Source organism: Selaginella moellendorffii, unplaced genomic scaffold (genome assembly GCF_000143415.4).
Source record: "Selaginella moellendorffii unplaced genomic scaffold, v1.0 SELMOscaffold_58, whole genome shotgun sequence".
Taxonomy (NCBI): domain Eukaryota; kingdom Viridiplantae; phylum Streptophyta; class Lycopodiopsida; order Selaginellales; family Selaginellaceae; genus Selaginella; species Selaginella moellendorffii.
This window is the reverse complement of record NW_003314319.1, coordinates 602,949-619,470: the sequence shown is the minus strand read 5'-3', so window position 1 is coordinate 619,470 and position 16,522 is coordinate 602,949. Positions and strand designations below refer to the sequence as shown.

General features: G+C 46.2%; 4 protein-coding genes across 4 annotated transcripts; 1 reads left to right on the top strand and 3 right to left on the bottom strand.

The window, feature by feature from the left end:
- Positions 1-9,601: 9,601 nt before the first annotated feature.
- LOC9654953 (pentatricopeptide repeat-containing protein At2g35030, mitochondrial) lies at positions 9,602-11,846 on the bottom strand. The gene has a single exon (XM_024688559.1). The coding sequence runs from the start codon at positions 11,795-11,797 to the stop codon at positions 9,650-9,652; it is 2,148 nt and encodes a 715-aa protein (XP_024544327.1). The 5' UTR covers positions 11,798-11,846; the 3' UTR covers positions 9,602-9,649.
- Positions 11,847-11,869: 23 nt separating this feature from the next.
- On the top strand, positions 11,870-13,756 carry LOC112351168 (pentatricopeptide repeat-containing protein At4g02750-like). Its single transcript, XM_024688517.1, has one exon. The coding sequence runs from the start codon at positions 11,870-11,872 to the stop codon at positions 13,754-13,756; it is 1,887 nt and encodes a 628-aa protein (XP_024544285.1).
- Positions 13,757-13,895: 139 nt separating this feature from the next.
- Positions 13,896-14,642, bottom strand: LOC112351167 (alpha-soluble NSF attachment protein 2-like). The gene has a single exon (XM_024688516.1). It carries the CDS (start codon positions 14,640-14,642, stop codon positions 13,896-13,898), a length of 747 nt encoding a protein of 248 aa, XP_024544284.1.
- Positions 14,643-14,673: 31 nt separating this feature from the next.
- On the bottom strand, positions 14,674-16,265 carry LOC9654952 (probable cinnamyl alcohol dehydrogenase 1). Its single transcript, XM_002983419.2, has 6 exons — positions 16,120-16,265; positions 15,964-16,077; positions 15,554-15,781; positions 15,208-15,496; positions 14,992-15,139; positions 14,674-14,932 (listed from the first exon to the last, which is right to left on the bottom strand). The coding sequence occupies exons 1-6, from the start codon at positions 16,197-16,199 to the stop codon at positions 14,736-14,738; spliced, it is 1,056 nt and encodes a 351-aa protein (XP_002983465.1). The 5' UTR covers positions 16,200-16,265; the 3' UTR covers positions 14,674-14,735.
- Between the last annotated feature and the right edge of the window lie 257 nt (positions 16,266-16,522).

Below are 16,522 nucleotides of genomic sequence, written 5' to 3'. Positions count from 1 at the left end.
CCCGCCAGGAATAGTGGATTCGATTTTCATATGGTTACTGTGTGCTAGAGACACGAACGGTCCAATTCAGTTGGAAAGCATGATCGCTCCATTAGAAACGGTTAATGCCCCCACTCCTCATAATTAAGTATAGATTAATTTGGAGAAACTGTGCGTGTTCTTTGTTTCCCGCCTTCTATCTCACAAAAGATTCCCAAAACCGATACCTTCCGATACCTTGTGTTGCTAGCCCACGTAGTAGAGATCCTTGAGCGCATTGAAGTTTATGATGAGGTACTTGGTGATCTCGTCCGCGTGCTTGGCGGTGTTAGGGCAAGAGCCACAGTGGTCCGGGTGGTAATGCGAGATTGCCCGCCTATACGCGCTCTTGAGCTCACCAACGTCGCGAATATCCCCGAGATTCGAGAGAGATTCCCCCCTCCTCCGGCTGGGCGGGTACCTGTCGTACAGGCAGCGCAGGAAGTCGAGAGGCGGGAGGCTGTTAAACAGGCGCTCCACATCCGACGGCCCTGATCGCGCCGCAAGATCCGACGGCTGGCGTCCACCGCCTCTGTTCTTGGGGGGCGAGCTCCGGAAGCTACTACACCCGCGTGGCGGATTCAAATTCCCACCAATCCTGCTCTGCGCCGACTGCGATCGCTCCTCGGAGTAGCTCTGATTCCTTCGCAGCTCCGCCGGATTGGGCCGGCTCGCGGCGGCGCCCTCGTGCCGGAATTCGCCGGTTTTGGGCGACGAGCTCGGTGAATTCCTCCGGAGCTCCTCGCAGGCATCGATTTGCTTGACGATCGAGGCGCGGAGGGCGGCGATCTCGGCGAGAAACGCCGCGGCAGAGGGATCCGTGTGTGCCTGCGCGATCGAGAGGTGGAAGAGGCAGTCGCGCAGCACCGGCACGCGGGCGAATCGCGCGTCGAGGGCCATGGCGTTCTTGAGGCCGTGCTGGGCGCAGGACTTATGGACGATGGCGCTGGCCTGGAGCTTGACGTTGGTCGGGACCTTTTGCTGGAACACCGCGCAGAGCTCCGCGAGGAATCGCCCCTTGTATCGCCCGCCCATGGGCGAGCTCTCGCGGATATCATCCACTGTCCACGCCACATCCACCAGCGTCCAGTGGATCCCCTGGACCCATTCCTTGGGCTGGGCTGGAGGGCGGCTGAAATTCAAGGCCTCGAGGAAGTAGCTGACGCTGCTGAGAAGATCGAAGCACAGGGATTCCAAGAAAGCCTCTTGCTGCTGCTGCTGCCGGGGATTCTTCTCCTCCACCATCGCCAATCTGTGCTTGGATCGCGCCCAAAAGGCCTGCCCTAGGTTCTTGCAACACATCGCGCGATCGCTGTCGCTCGGGCTGAGAGAGAGGGCCTGGCAGTACAATTGGATGGCGTCCTGGAGCCTAGAGCTGCGAATCCCGGGCAGCGATGTCTGCGCCATCGCCTCGTGGTAGAGAGTGTTGCCGCGCTCGCGGAGGCATTTGCTGCGCGAGAAGCTCGACGCGAAATCGCCACCGCCGCCGCCGCCACCACCTGGATTCGTCGCTGCCGCTTTCAATCCGCTGGCCATCGGGAAGAACAGAGAGGAAGAGAGAAAGAAACCCTGGCGGTGCCCTTGCCAATTCGCCGAGATCCTGGGCGAGAAAAGCCGAGGAACAAGAATCTAACCGCGGAAAGATAGCTGCGATCGACGATCCCGTGGAGAAAATGCCACAAACTTCTTGGCGCCGACCGAGAATCCAAAATCCAAAGCGAAAGATAGAATCTTCCTTGAGCGCAAGGGAAGAGACGCTACCTATCTAATAAAAGGAACCCATCGATCGATCGCTAGCTCTGCGCGTAGCAATCACCGACAGATGGCGCAATTGGTGCCCGCCAAGCTCGGGACGGAATGACAAGATCCAAGCCAAGAAATTGGACCATAAAAAAAAATACACACGCACACACAAGAGGGGAGAGGAAACACCAACGGGCTTTCCCCCCGAATTTCTAGTGACGTGGCGAGCATTCCGGCCCGGAATCGTGTCGGTGGCCAGCTCGAAGTTTCAAATCCCAATCGTCCGGCCCCGCGCGGCACACGTGGCCGCTCCGCGCGGTCCCCATTCCGGATGAGAACTTTGGCGGAGGCCCTAGCAACAGAGATCTCACCCGACACGTGGCGGGGTGTGAGTGGGGTCTCCTCCGCTGTGGAGGGGGGTGGTGTTTTAAGATCGCTTGGCGTTTTCCTGTATGGCCCAAACGGTCAAAATTTTGGTCACGGAACGTACGTGTGCGCCATAAACATGAAAGCGGTCCCAATTTGTGCCCTGATCTTTCCGTATGAACTTTTTCTCTTGCAATCCATGTATATCTTGTTTTGTTTGCTTTGCGAATGGAATCGAAAAATCCGGAAGGTGTTGTCAACTTGTGATTGCCAGAAAAGAGAGACGAGAAACTCTCCTCTTCTCTTCGATCAATCGCCCAAGTTCTCGGGGGCCAATCGACAGCCCCACCCAAGAGTTTTCAATGCATACTTGCGTCACCTTTTCAAGGATTTGGATAGACTCGAAGGAAACTTACGTGTTGTGGAGGAGGTTGGGCAAACTCACACGACTGCCCAGATCGATTGAACATTGGCCAAGTGTTAGGCATAACAATGGGGCCCTGATAATTCAATCCTTTTACTTTCCACGCTATGATTCACAAGAATACGTTACACACGTATCATAATCTCGTCCGCCCGCCACCTCTTTTTTTTCACCCCACTCTGAATTGTTGAATTCAGAAGGTTGTTCGAATTTATCTAAAACGTCACGCGCAAACAAAGCTGGGCCGGGCGGGCCGGACGAAAGAAAATTTGAGCATTCGTTTGTAGATCAATCATGTTCACGAAAAACTGTGACTTGGGAGACATCCTTTCACTTATGAACCACCTGATATGATTCAAATTTTCAATGAATGGATGAAAATAATTATCAATGAGCTTTTAACTTTTTTTAAATATCCTGTCTTACATATTTTTAAATATAATCATTTTGCAGAAGCACGAGAACCCAACGACGGCGTCCTTTCACTTATATAATTCAATATTTTGAGTAAACTTGCATACAAGTTTTCAATTCTTACAAGTTTTCATAATTATTTGGTTAAGAAATGAGTAACAGGGTTAACCAAATCATAACACAAACAGCATCGCTGCTGTCGTTCTCCAGCAAGCTCAAGGTAGCCTAGCGCCCTCAGCATGCACACTGCAAGCACTGAGCAAGCTGACCAACGCCACGGCCTATGGCATGCTCGTCACCAGCTCCTGCGCTCGATCCAATTGCCCCGCCCGCCTCAGCAGATCCACCAGGCACAAGAAATGCACCAGCAAGGGCTCCATTCCAAAATCGCACACCATGGATCGAAACCTTGCACAACATCCCTCCAAACCTTCCACACCCCGATCCGCTGGAGCTTCATCCTCTGGAGCACCCTCGTTTGCATACACACTCATTTGTATACACACTCATTGATGCAACCTTCTGTTCAGCAGCTTCCCAGTTTCTCCATGCAGATTCCTATCAAGAAGAACCCAAGGACTAATACCTTTTTGAATTTGTCCACTTGCCTCTGAAATAACCCTAAGCAGTCTGTGGCCTTTGGCGCAGTTGCAGCTTTGCGTTCCACCATATCGAAATAGCAATGCTTACAACTATCTTGAGTTAATTGTCCTTGTTCTTGACAATCTGCTTATGAAATCATGCAGCTCCTACATCAACAAGGTCAGCACAATGCTCCATCAAACTTGAAGATTGGTTCACAGGTAGGGCGAGCCCATTCCCGCCCATTAGCCCACCGAGTGCGTTCCAGCGGGAATGTACGAGCCCGTGCCCGTGCCTGTGCCTTAATGGGCATGTGGCAAGCCTCTTGAGCAATACACATGGCACCCAGATTTAAGTCAGTCAAATTAAATATGCTAAATGTATAAAGTTTTGATAAGTAGTACATGTTCTTGAGAACATAACTACCAACTGCTGGGTGGGTAGTAGAACATATTTACAGGCCACATAAGATGATAGTGACTGGAATAATATTCTAGCAAATAATAAACCTCAATCCCATAGCTCCCCAACGATTGAATCAACTTAACAGTCAAGCCGTTAGAGAATAGGTTAAAGGCCTCCATCACTGCCTAAAATGGGCAAGTTATGGGGTACTATTTGTAAACTGATGCTCCATGAAAAAGATACTGCATATGGCATTACCTTATTAGTCCTGGTAAAATATTCTACATGTAAAATTGGGTATTCTCTGCATGAAAACATATATTCGGGTGAAAACACATATTCTGTGCATGAAATAGAATATTCCTACTAGATTTTTGAAGGATATTCCCTAGAATCTAGTGGATGTGATATCAGGATCATCTTGAAAGCACTTCGTCTCAGAAGTGATTGATGCACTTCATCCATGCACACCAATGATGATTCCCATTAACAATGTAGAAATTTTTGTTACAAATTATTGAGTTTCAAAAATAGCTCATAAGCATGTTATTAAATTCCATTTTCCAAATATCATCCCAAACTCTCTCAATTTCCAATGAAACTAAGAGGGCATTTTTGGCTTGAAGATCGAAACAAGGAATATATCTATGTTTGTCCTAAGGTTGTTCAATTTATAAAGATTATAGATGTTAAAACATGAATTTGATGTATACAGACTTTTAATATTGTACACAATAGTCCTCTATACTTCATATAGACATTATTATAATAATGTTAATCAATGGTAGATCCTAGAATAAAATCACCTTTACTTTTCACATAATGACATATTAGTAAAAGTATATGTTTGAGGTGACTTTCCTTTTTGTTCTAACTCTAAATACTTTGCATGATAACTTTGAGCATGTTTTTGAATCTAGTGTAAAGATTGGAAGATAATATAATTTTTTAATGAAGATAGTCTTTTTATACTTCTAATAGACCTTATCATAAAAGTTCAAACTCCAAAAACCTAAAGGGAATAAAATAGAGAGCTTTCTTTTGCATTACCAAGAGCTTTCTCCCAAAGTTTTGTTTTAGAAAGTTTTCTTTGCTAACATTTTAATTTTTCTCTCGGTTCTATTTCATTGGAGGCTCTGATTCACAACAACATTAGTGTAGTTGAATGATTCAAGTTTCTTCTGTCAAGTGTGGGTAAAGGTGGACAACATTGGGATTTGTAAAATTCTAAGTTTAAGGAAATTTGAGTTTTGGATCTCCAATCAAAATACAAAACTATAATCATGATAAAGCAAATGTGAAATAAAAGTCAGTCATCATTATTTCCTCTTCTTCTATTTTCAATAGAGATGCCAGTTTAATGCTAGCCAAAAAATTACCAACTCCGACTTCACCGATATTCAAAGTTATTTACAATACTTTTTAATTTTTCTGCCTCTTTATTGACATGCACTCGTTTTTGCATAGGCCAATGAGCAAACTCCTATCCACATACAAATAGCAATATCTTTTTTGAATTACCACCTCTTGTTAGCTCAAAACAAAAGGGGATAGAGACCAAATAAAACATGCACAACTAATGCAAGATTAAGATTGCAAACTTCCAACATTTCAAAAGCATAATATCTATGGTTCATTATAGTGGGAATTTAGATTGTGTGAATGAAGCATGCAATCAAGAGTATGGTAAAAATTCCATATTTTTTTAAGGATATACAATCAATCATTTCATTAGTGTTGGATTCAAGTGCCAATTTTACAAGAATACTCCATTGTGTCATGCCATTTACAGGGCCAAAATATATTACTTTTTTTCATGAGATGGAGAGGTTGGTAGAACTATAATACATATTGGCACACACATATATATAATGTAGGAAAGGATAGAAAGAAGTTTAATTAACGTTTAAGAGATATAGTGCAAAAAGAAATTATAAGAAATTCATTTACAATTCCAAAGCATAGTCAAAAGACAATGCTAAAGGATTTTATTACAAGCACTTTACTCAATCCGGGCTGCAAAAAGACTCAACTAGATAAGGTTAGCTTGTGGGAGCTACTACAATGTGTGTAACTTACAACTAGCCTCAAAAGGTAAGAAAATAATAATACATACTTTCAATATTATCTCTTTTACATTTTGTTTTATTTAGGATAAAATCTTAGATGTATGAATCTCAAGAGGGGAAACTACAGTAAAAAATCGACTCTATCCTTGAATTAAAATGGACTTGTCTTTACAAGTTTATCCATAAGAGTTTATTTCTAGATCAAGTCGTTAGTGAGTAGAAGTGCCCTTTCATCTTTAAAATATCTACCATAGGCCCCACCTATGGTGTAGATTTTATCTCCTAAATGGATGTGTTTGCATCAAGTGACATTATTAATGCATGCGTACATTTTGACTATATAGAGCAGGTATTAAGTTGAACTATAGGAGTGCATATGTATGATCCGAGGTAATTATTTTCTCTCACTATCTTAAAATGGTTTTAAGCATTACCCTTTTCATAGGCTACATTCTAACTTGACAATTGCAGTAGTAGAGTTTAAAGTACAAGACTAGATAGTCTAAGAAATATTTTGGAAGTACTTCTCTAACATTGTATTGAAGTAAATTGGTAAACATGCCAACTCTCATGGTTTCATAGCAAATGGGGCTAAAGCTAATTGAAATGACATTCAAGCAATTTTTGGGAATAATCAACCCCTAGAAAGTTGTGAAAGGACTTGTGAATTCCATTAGGCTCAAAGCCTAAACCAGTACTATCACCTTATCAAATTAAATTTTCCATTAGCATTTAAAGAGTTAATAATGGCAAAGAGTGTAAATAATGGGAAGTTGCATATTCTAAAAAAGAGCATAAGGAAAAAATAAATAAAATCCAAATATAGTGGTGTGAAGATGGCCATATGGACATAAGTTGTTTACCACAACATGAGGCATGGTTGAGGTGGTGGGAAGTTAGAATATTCCAATGGCGATATTACTCTCTTCAAGTTAATTTTTCTTTTTTCTTCTCTATTTTTTGCCTTTTATTATCATCTTTTTCCATTATGACTAACCACTTAAGGATCTTGTATACACCCCATTTGTGAATCTCTTAAAGAATAAGCATTGAAGCTAACATTCCTCTAAGGCAAGGAAGGGAAAGATGAGTTTATATAAAGCATGTCTATCAAATTTAATACGCGCTATAAAGTAGTTTTCAAAAGTCTTGGCATTTAAGGAAGAAAAATATATAGGAATAAAACCTTTAGTTGAGATGTTACACATAGGATGAAAAAAAAATAACTCCACTAGCACGAATAGTAGCAACTGTAGTGGAGAAAGTTATCTGTAGCACATCTATGGAGTACATTCTTTGGACTTCTATTGGTGACATGAAGACTGTCTACTCAAAGCATCTTTTCTCCTTTGCTGGTGACGATGTTGGCATGGATGTTAGAGCGAAAACTCTCACAAACCTAATGTTGAGTATTATTATACTCCAAAGACACTACCTTTGAATTGAGCCAATTCAAGTGGTTGATGAAAAAAGTGTATCATAATAAATTGCAATCACTTAATATAGTGTGGAACTAAAGTAATGGGCAATCCGCCGCATGCCAACAAATCTAATGTAAAGTGTGTGAGGATGCTTCCAAAGGGCAAACGTTAAACTTGGATCTATAGTGATAAATTTGCTTCTATTCTAGTCCTATATTTTTGAAAAACTAAAACAAATAGGATTTTCAAGATGTTGTTGGCTATATTGCAGCAACACTGATGCCAACCATATAAATTAGCTTGAAAACACTATAGTGATTAAACTTAATGCAGTACCTAAAGAATGGCCAATTGTTAATAAGGCCCCGCTCACCTCAAATAAGATTGAAAACCTTGAGAAATTTAGTTTCAATAGTGAGATGAGAGTTAAAGATATGAGTGACAAAATTGGGATTGTTCCCACAGACATGCATAAGAAGCTAATAAGAAAAAGTAAGATATTTAAATTTATTGATAACATTTCTAAATAAATAAAGTAAAATAAACTTGGCTCAAATGCTTGAGTATGAGATTCTCTTCACAAAGTATATCACTACACTTATAAAGGAGTATATGGTTAAAACATAAGGTGAAGAATATACAATCATTATTCAAAACCTTCCTTTTTGCACATATTCAGACTTTATGAAGCGCAAGGAATATAGGAAGGCATATGCTCCTTGCAAATATATATATTATATCTTCATTAACATTTTGCATCATAATCTTAAAGTAGATATTCAAATACACCAAACAAGCTTTACTATTGTTGAGTTGCAAAAGACTTTTGGAGTTAACTAGATTTTTTAAGACTATTGATGTTTATTCTCAATCAATAATATAAACTTATTATACTTTATATAATTAATAAAAAACTTTTTTTTATTTCACTTTTTATTTTATGTACTTTGTGAGTGTTCTTTTCACAATATTGCCCATAATACTCGTGTATCTCTATTTCTGTCTTTACCATCTCAAAAAATATTTCATGGTAATCTTTTGGATGCGTGATATAGCAATGTGTTGTGAATATATATACCATCATACTAATCATTGCCATTGTTTTTATCAAAAGCCAGAAAATATATAAAGCATTTCTTGAGGTGTTGTAGGCTAAAAAATCCCTACAACCACAATAAGAATGATAAAAAATTTATTGGATGAGATCGAGGCCAAGATTGAGCTAAGACCGACTCCAAAACCGAATTAAAGACTTGGGACATTTACTCATACTTCATCTGTCCAGGAACGATTAAGATTGAAGACATGGCCGCAACTTCTGGTATAATGCATGACAAGTGTTCTCTTCCTCTTATGACAAATGCTCCTCCATCACTTTCTCACATCGCTTCATCATCTTGTCAATCACCAAATCCCCCACCACACAATTCCATTCATGGATCAGCCCCTATGAAGGATTTGCACTCTCACCAACGTCCTGCTCTGCACCAGCTCCAACACCATTACCACGCACTCTACCAGCCAGTATATGCACTCATGACCCAGTCTCCACCAGCTTCTCCTGAATTCTGGCACTTACAGAGGAACAACACTTGGCTTCACGACCTGTCTAGGCACCATTGTCAACGGGTACATGGTCCACTGTAGCAACAGTCACAGATAAGCGGTCCACTCTGCCTCCGGCAACTGCCCCAATAGAAACTACGCAGCCTACGTGATCCGTTGTGCCACCCGTGATAGCTTCTACATCCCCTATGGCTGTGGCTACAACAAACTCACCCTTACCATGTCTACGCTTGCATGTACCTCTGTGGTCACAACTCATACACCTACTCCTCCATTGACAACAGTTTTCATGCCTACAAACACTTCTGCTTTACATTCTCTCACACTGCCCTCAATTTCATATATGCCACCTTCGTTTCTCTCACACTAGCCCTCTACTTTTTGCTACAACACCTGATACTTTATCCATGTCGGCTCCTGTTTCATTAACCTTCTCAAATACACCACCCTTCCCCATGGCCTCCACTTTCCCAGCACTTTTTTCATTAACAACTTCGACCCTACCACCTTTTTCATCTCCATTGCCATACTAATAATTTTTTCAGTATAATATTATTATTTTTACTATACGATAGTTTGTTTTTATATGTATATATATAACAAATGCTGGATATGTTTATATACTAATGAAGAATGGGAAGTTACAAGAAAACGAACTGACAGTAACTAGCGGCATCGCTTCTGTCGATCTCCAGCAAGCTCGAAGTAGCAAGCGCCCCTCTCGCCTTATCAGCATGGACACTGCAAGCACTGAGCAAGCTGACCCAAGCCACAGCATCCGCCTGGTATGGCATGCTCGTCACCAGCTCCAGCGCTCGATCCAATTGCCCCGCCCGCCCCAGCAGATCCACCAGGCACAAGAAATGCTCCAACACGGGCTCCACTCCAAAATCGCCCACCATGGATCGAAACAGCTCCACTCCCTCGCGCAGCATCCCTCCATGGCTGCACGCTGCCAGCAAGCTCACGAAAGTGCTACTGGCGTCCACCTCGATCCCCTGGAGCTGCATCCTCTGGAGCAGCCCCAGCGCCGCACCCCCGATCCCGTTCTGTCCCAGCGCGCAGATCGCCGCGCTCCACACCGAGCGCCCCAGCGATCGCGTCTGATCCAGCACCGCGACCGCCTCGTCCACGCTGCCGCACCGCCCATACATCTCGATCAAACTCGCCGCTACGAGATCGCAGGCATCAAAGCCGCGCTTGGCGATCCTGGCGTGGATCTCGCGCCCCTCCGCGAGAGCTCCAAGCTTCCCGCAGGACTCCAGCACCGCCATGTAGCTGTGCTCGTTGGGGACCAGCCCGGAGCTCGGCGACTCCATCGCACCGAAGACGCGCAAAGCCTCGCGTCGCTCGTCCTCGTCCTCGCTCCGGGAGAAGGCCGTCATGAGGGAGTTCCATGCCACCATGTCCTTTACGGGCATACTGTGGAAGAGCCGCTGTGCCTCGCGGACATGCCCGCTCTGGGCATATGCTAGAACCATGCTCCCCCACGTCGCCGGGCTCCTGTCCATCATCCCGTTAAAGATCCGCCTCGCATCTTCAAGATTCCCACTCTCTGCATACGCGACGATCATCGCGTTGCACGACGAGACGCTCTTCACGGCCAGCGAGGCGAAGAGCTCCTCGGCCTCGCGGATCCGGCCGTTGTGTCCCAGCGCAGAGATCATCGCGTTCCAGGAGATTGGGTCGTGCTGCGGCATCCTGGCGAAGATCGCCCTCGCGTCGTCCAGGCGCCGGCTCTGCGAGCACGACGAGAGGATCGTCGTCCACGACACGACGCAGCGCCCGCCGGGCATCGCGAAGAAGAGATCGAACGCGTGCTGCGAATGCCCGGCCTCGGCAAATGCTGCGATCATCAGGTTCCACGATGTGGTGTCGTGGACTGGCATCTGATCGAACGCCGACTGGACCTCGCGGAGATTTCTCCCGCGGGAGTACGCGGAGATGAGAGTGTTTCCCGAGATCACGCACCAGTGAGGCATCCGATCGAAGAACTGGCGCGCCAAGACGATTTGCCCGTTCTGGGAGTATGCCGTGATCATCGCGGTCCAGGAGATGATGGTTCTCTCCTCCATGAGATCAAACACGGCTCTAGCACCTTCCAGATTGCCACACTTTCCGTGGAGATTGATGAGCGCGGTGGCGACCATGCACTCGCGCTCCAGCCCACTCTCGGCGATCTGGGCGTGGATCATCCGGCCAAACTGGAGCGCGGTCAGCTCGCAGCAAGCGCCCAGCGCATTCACGAATGTGCTCCGATCGGGGAGGCATCCGTCGTGATTCATGAGCCGGAAGAGATGGAGCGCCGCCTCGAACTGGGCGCTCTGGGCGTAGGCCGAGATCATCGCGTTCCACGACACGGAGCTCCTGTCCACCATGGAATCGAAGAGAGCCCGCGATTCCTGGAGGTGGCCGTTCTGCGCGAGCGCCACCAGCATGATCGTGTCGGTGTAGACGTTCCTGACGGCGGCGGCATCGATGCTCTTGAAGACCGCGCGGGCATCGTCGACGCAGCCGCAGCTCCCATACATCTGGATGATCGAATTCGCGACGAGGATATCGCGATCGAAGCCGTGCTTGACGATGTGGGCGTGGACGCGGCGGCCCTCGGCGATGGCGCCGGCGTCGCCGCATCGCCGCAGCAGCGATGCGTAGACGGAGGCATCGGCCAGAGGCGTCGCCGCCGGAGGAGGAGGAGCTGGAGATTGATGATGATCTTGCGCCTCTGCCTCGGCGATCATCATCCTCTGTGGAGAGAGCCGCCATTTCTTCCGCAAGCTCAAGCGCATAAACCCTAGATCCTCCCATTTCTTTCTTCTTCTTGTTCTATGATCGAGATCTTCCTCTCGTTTGCGTGATCTATGATCCCATCTCCAGCGGCATTGGATAGTCCCAGCCGCTGGCAAGATCTGGCAAAAGAAATCGTGAGTAGCAGTGCCAAGAGATCAAGAAACCCGGATTTCCCTCACAAGGTTCTCCGGGGCCAAGACTACTACGAGCAACTCATCCGCGAGTGTGGAGATTTGCGCGATTTGCAGCGAGCCCGGCGAATCGATGCGGCGATCCAATCCAGCTCCTATCGAGAGAACCGATACCTCAAGAATCTCCTCGTGAAAATGTATGGGCAATGCCATAGTTGCGAGGACGCGCTCAAGACGTTCCACTCCATTGGTGAGCCCAACGTATATTCCTGGAACATTCTCCTTGTGGCATATACCGAGAGTGGGCATCTTGTGGAAGCCCAGCGCGTGTTTGATGCCATTCCTTGCAAGAATGCCGTCTCTTTCAACGTAATGTTCCAAGCATATGCCCAGTCCGGGAATCTTGGGGCCGCAAAGAAATACTTTGACCTCATTTTGGGCTTTGACGTGGTTTCCTGGAACACGATGATTGCAGCGTTTGCCAGATCAGGGCATTTTGCCGAAGCAAAGTCCATGTTTGATCGAATGGACGTGCGCGATGTTGTAACGTGGACGGTCATGATCGGAGCGTACTCCGCGAATGGTTGTCTTTTACACTCAAAGACTCTTTTTTTCTCTATGCCGTTTCGAAACATTATCACTTGGAACACCATGCTACAAGCGTTTGCCCAAAACGGGCATCTAGATGATTCCAAGGATCTGTTTGATTCGATGCCAGAAAGAGATACCACGTCTTGGAATCTCATGCTTCAGGCATTTGCGGATGAAGGCAGCTTACAGCAAGCGAGAGATGTTCTGCAGAATATGCCTCAACCAGATGTAGTGTCATGGAATATTATGCTTGGAGCCTACTGCCAACATGGCTACGTAGAAGAATGCAAGAGAGCTTTCGATGAGATGCCCAACCCAAGCATCGTTTCGTGGACCACTCTTTTGACGGTATATGCTAATGAAGGATTTCTAGAGGAAGCAATGGCCCTCTTTCTCAAGATTCCAGATCTTAATGTTGTGTCTTGCACAGCTATGGTGAGAGCCTACGCTCTCAAGGGCAAGATCGAGGAAGCAAAATGGACATTCGACCAGATTCGGGAGCCAGACATTGTTGCAAAAACTACATTGATGCAGGCATATTCTCAAGCCGGGTATCTCTCTTTGGCTTTAGAAATGTTTGAGGATATCCTCAGCCGTGACACGATTGCATGGAATGCTATAATCGCAGCTCTCGTTGAGAATGGCCATACCAACGATGCAATACGAATGTTTAAGAAAATGCCAGCAAAGGATTCTTCGTCCTGGGCCACCATGTTTACCGCATATGCTCAGTGCGGAAATCTTGATGCTGCGAGTTTCTTGTTTGAGATTATGCCCTGCCGTGACTCATCCTCATTCAACGCTATGATTTCCACGTACTCGGGGTTTGGGTACGCAAACGACGCGCTCTCCTTGTTTAGATTTTCGGATCTCCAGGGCGCTGTTGTGGATGACACGAGCTACATGAGAATCCTCCACTCGTTCGCTCACAAGGGCAAGGTGGCGAGCAGTAGAAGTTGCTTTGCATCCATTAAGATCGACCGTGGGATCATCCCAACGCTCCAGCACTATTGCTGCATTGTGGATGCGCTAGGCCGGGCTGGCCAGCTGGATGCTGCCGAGGAGCTCGTGGATTCCATGCCCTTCGAGGCTGAAGCAATTGCATGGGGTACACTCTTGGGCGCTTGTAAACTCCATGGCGACGCTTTCAGGGCTGCCCGAGCTTCGCAAAAGGTGGTGGAGCTCAATCCGCACAACACTGCTGCCTACAAACTCTTGGCTAACATGCACAAATAGCATTGAAATGCCATGAATTTCATGGAGGAGGGTGTTGTACAGACTGAGGTTACTCCATAGCATTCTTTTGTTGATAAGTTTACACTCGTTCTTGCACTTGCATTCAATTGAGAGGCTGTGATTGTCCAGATTCACCTTATTAAAAGGCTGCTAACTCAGTATAACATTTGTACAAGAGTTCTTTCACTAATGTTTCTTTGGCACCAAACATCTTGGCGCAAGCATCCACGGAATCACAAAACCCATGCTCATCCTCCATGTCTATCGAGAGGTAAAGACCTTGGACAATTCTAAACTCTGCGCTGGATCCAAACCCGGGATCTAGCTTCTCGTACTCGTGCTTCACCACTCTATCGAGATCCCCGTACCGCGCATCTAGAACGCGGCAAACGGCAGCCTTGAACAGCGACGATCTCACATTCACCTTGGAGGGCGTTGGGGTGCTACGCGCAATAGCTTCAAACATCTGGGTCGCCTCGCCAAACTTCGCAATGACCACGGCCAGGTTGGCGGCCCGGATCTGGCACCGCAGTGACTCCTTGAGATTGGTATTCCCGAAAAGGACGGAGGCCTCCTTGAACGCCTCAAGCGCCCGCTCGTTGCTCTCCAGCTCTCCAATGTTCTTTGAGCAGATCGCTGCCAGGAGATGGCAAGAAGGTCCCAGTTTTTTCCACGCAACCTTCGCGAGGTGCCACGCCGCGACCGCTTTGTCCGTGGAGCCGTCTCGCCGAAAACACTCAGCTGCTTTCGTGTAGGAAATCGCCGACTCGGAGATATTGGTCTTGGATTGGCTGTCAATGCCTTGCTTCATGTGAATCTCTGCTGCCTCGGACCATCGCTTCTCCTCTTCTAGCTTTTTAACCGGATTGCTCCACAAGAACGCCATGAAAACCCTAGAGAAGACTTCATACTTATAGTGATGCAAAAAGGCGATGTATTGGTTTAACTTATTAATCATTAATCATTATTGATTAAACGCTTACTTTAAAGAGCTTGCGATGTCTATGACGAAACGAAACTTAACGTCGCTTTTGATCATCCTTTGTATGGCAGTGTTTGCGTAGTCGATGGGAACTATCTCGATGTTGGGGAGGATTTGCTTATCGGCACAAAATTGGAGCATCTCTTCGATCTCTTTGCATCCGCCGGTTGAGCTCCCGGAGATCGATCTCATGGCTATGAAACACAATCTATAGAATGAGCCAAACAAGAAAAAAGCACGAAAGAAAACTTACGCAACATCAAGTGTGGAGCAAATTCATGACTCGGTGGAACGCCCACCATGACTAAGTGCCCTCCCGTCTTTAGAAGCGGGAGATACAAGTTTAGATCGTGTTTCCCTGCCGCTGTGTCGATGATCCAATCTATGGATTTTTCTGCGGCCTGTCATGATGAACAAACAAAGAATGACGTCTCGAGCCAGAGGAAAAGTATCTTAAACACGAACTTACATGCAACGCCTGTGGATCTTTTGTGACGAGAAACTCGTCAGCCCCAAGGAGAGTGAGAGCGTCCTCTTTCTTGCCCGGCGATGTGCTGAGCACCGTCACCTTGTGGCCGAAAGCTTTGCCAAACTTGACGGCCATATGACCCAAACCACCCAGCCCGATCACTCCCAGGTGTTTCCCTGTCTGGGAGATCATACCATAGCGTTTCATTGGGCTATAGACCGTGATCCCAGCACACAATAGTGGAGCGGCATCGCTGGACGAGAGCTTGTCCGGAATTTGGAAAGCATACCTGCGAGACAACAGAAGGTTCGATCAAAAACTCGAAAAAAACTTTGAAGTTTCTTACCTTGAGTGGACAACCATTTTGTTGGAGAAGCCTCCTTTGGTGATGGTTCCATCGATGTCTTCGTAGTTGTACGTGAGGAGCGATTTGTGGCAATAGTTCTCCATTCCATTATCGCAGTCGTCGCAAGAGCCACAGGAGCGGCAGTAAGCTCCAACGCCAGCGCGGTCGCCAACCTTGAAGCGTGTCACATTGGAGCCCACCTCTGCCACCACGCCTACAATCTCGTGTCTATGGATGGAATCAAAGCCGTGAGGAAAAAACTGAAAAAGTCAACTAGGAGAGAAACCAAGAACAAAAATAAGAACAGAAGAAAAACTGAGGGAGAGATCATGCTGGGTTCAAAAGAAAAGAAAGGGGATCCAGGAAACCAGATAATTGAAGAACGAATTGGGGAGTTCTCTCTCGCTTACCCAGGAACGATGGGATATTTGGTGTCGCCAAGCTTGTTGAAAAGCCACACGGCTTCAGCGTAACAGATCCCGCAGTGGGTGATTTTGAAACAAATGTCATCGTCTCCTATCGCTCTGGAGCAGAATCAAGGCAGAAAAATATCTTTGTCACTATACCTCCTAGAGAACTCGTGGCGCGAGAGAACTCCAGATTGATCCCGAGCTGCCCAACCCACGCATTCCACACCCATCGCCATAGTTGGACTCTATAGAAAAAGTGGTGCTTAGTTCGAATCCCAGTCTTAAATCTAGGGAGTCTAGGGCTGCAAGGAATGAAATGAGGTTTTATGGGGTTTAGTGAAGAATTCTTGCTCTTGAGAGTGGATTTTTTTACACTAGTTATAACAAGAAATTTCCAGCAAAGGTATCAATTCATTTAGGCTTCTCAGGGCTTGATTGAACCAGGAAGACTGAAGGACTTTATTCAAGCTTCAAGTATTTATGGGTGTAACGCAGAGAAGGATGGCTGACCATCTAGAGGCTTAAGAACAGTTTTCTTTCACTAGCTCCCCATGAAGGA

Bases quoted from the DNA above. Each gene is read 5' to 3' on its own strand.
- LOC112351167 (XM_024688516.1), bottom strand. From the start codon at position 14,642: ATGGCGTTCTTGTGGAGCAATCCGGTTAAAAAGCTAGAAGAGGAGAAG.
- LOC9654953 (XM_024688559.1), bottom strand. From the start codon at position 11,797: ATGCGCTTGAGCTTGCGGAAGAAATGGCGGCTCTCTCCACAGAGGATG.
- LOC112351168 (XM_024688517.1), top strand. From the start codon at position 11,870: ATGATCCCATCTCCAGCGGCATTGGATAGTCCCAGCCGCTGGCAAGAT.
- LOC9654952 (XM_002983419.2), bottom strand. From the start codon at position 16,199: ATGGCGATGGGTGTGGAATGCGTGGGTTGGGCAGCTCGGGATCAATCT. The intron at 16,078-16,119 runs GTATAGTGACAA...ATTCTGCTCCAG, and splicing joins CGCCACGAGTTCTCTAGGAG to AGCGATAGGAGACGATGACA. The intron at 14,933-14,991 runs GTAAGTTTTCTT...TGTGTTTCATAG, and splicing joins TGCTCCACACTTGATGTTGC to CCATGAGATCGATCTCCGGG.